Source organism: Penaeus monodon, chromosome 19 (genome assembly GCF_015228065.2).
Source record: "Penaeus monodon isolate SGIC_2016 chromosome 19, NSTDA_Pmon_1, whole genome shotgun sequence".
In the NCBI taxonomy this organism is placed as follows: domain Eukaryota; kingdom Metazoa; phylum Arthropoda; class Malacostraca; order Decapoda; family Penaeidae; genus Penaeus; species Penaeus monodon.
In genome coordinates this window covers 5,441,424-5,441,972 of record NC_051404.1, presented here as the reverse complement: position 1 = coordinate 5,441,972, position 549 = coordinate 5,441,424, and the positions used below count along the sequence as shown (strand labels likewise).

At 51.9% G+C, this 549-nt stretch overlaps 1 protein-coding gene across 1 annotated transcript in view; it reads right to left on the bottom strand.

The window, feature by feature from the left end:
• Window positions 1-549, bottom strand: part of LOC119585317 (two pore potassium channel protein sup-9-like) — a gene marked incomplete in the record, with an annotated part of 38,319 nt that overhangs the window by 23,439 nt on the left and 14,331 nt on the right. Inside the window, 1 exon segment of the mRNA XM_037933991.1 lies at window positions 362-518. Coding sequence (XP_037789919.1) covers window positions 362-518 — 157 coding nt within the window.

Below are 549 nucleotides of genomic sequence, written 5' to 3'. Positions count from 1 at the left end.
AGTAGGCCATTCATTATCATATCCATAGTGTTTTTTACATAATCCCTCCTTATTGTTATTCCTCTTCTCTTGCATTTCCCTCTCCATATCCTGCCTTTCTCCTAACCTTTTACCTCTCCTAATCTTACTCCTCTACTCTCTTATCCCTCTCCTCTCTCCTATCCCTCTCCTCTCTCTTATCCCTCTCTTCTCTCTTATCCCTCTCCTCTCTCCTATCCCTCTCCTCTCTGTTATCCCTCTATTCTCTCTCTTATCCCTCTCTTCTCTCTTATCCCTCTCTTTACTCTTATCTCCCCCCCTCCCCCCTCCCCATCTCCCCCTTTTTCTGGCCCCCGACAGCAAGCGAGAGGAAGCGACGCACCTATAGTGGTAAGAGTGATGACGCAGTAGTAGACGGAGTTGAAATACGTCCAGCCCTCGTAGCTCCTGAAGACGGCCGCGCCGGAGGTGATGGTGATGGTGGAGAGGGTCGTCACCACCAGGATGAGGTCGATCTCCGTCGCGTCGGTGTTGCGGCACTGGTGGAGAGGAAGGGCGGGAGCGGGTTAG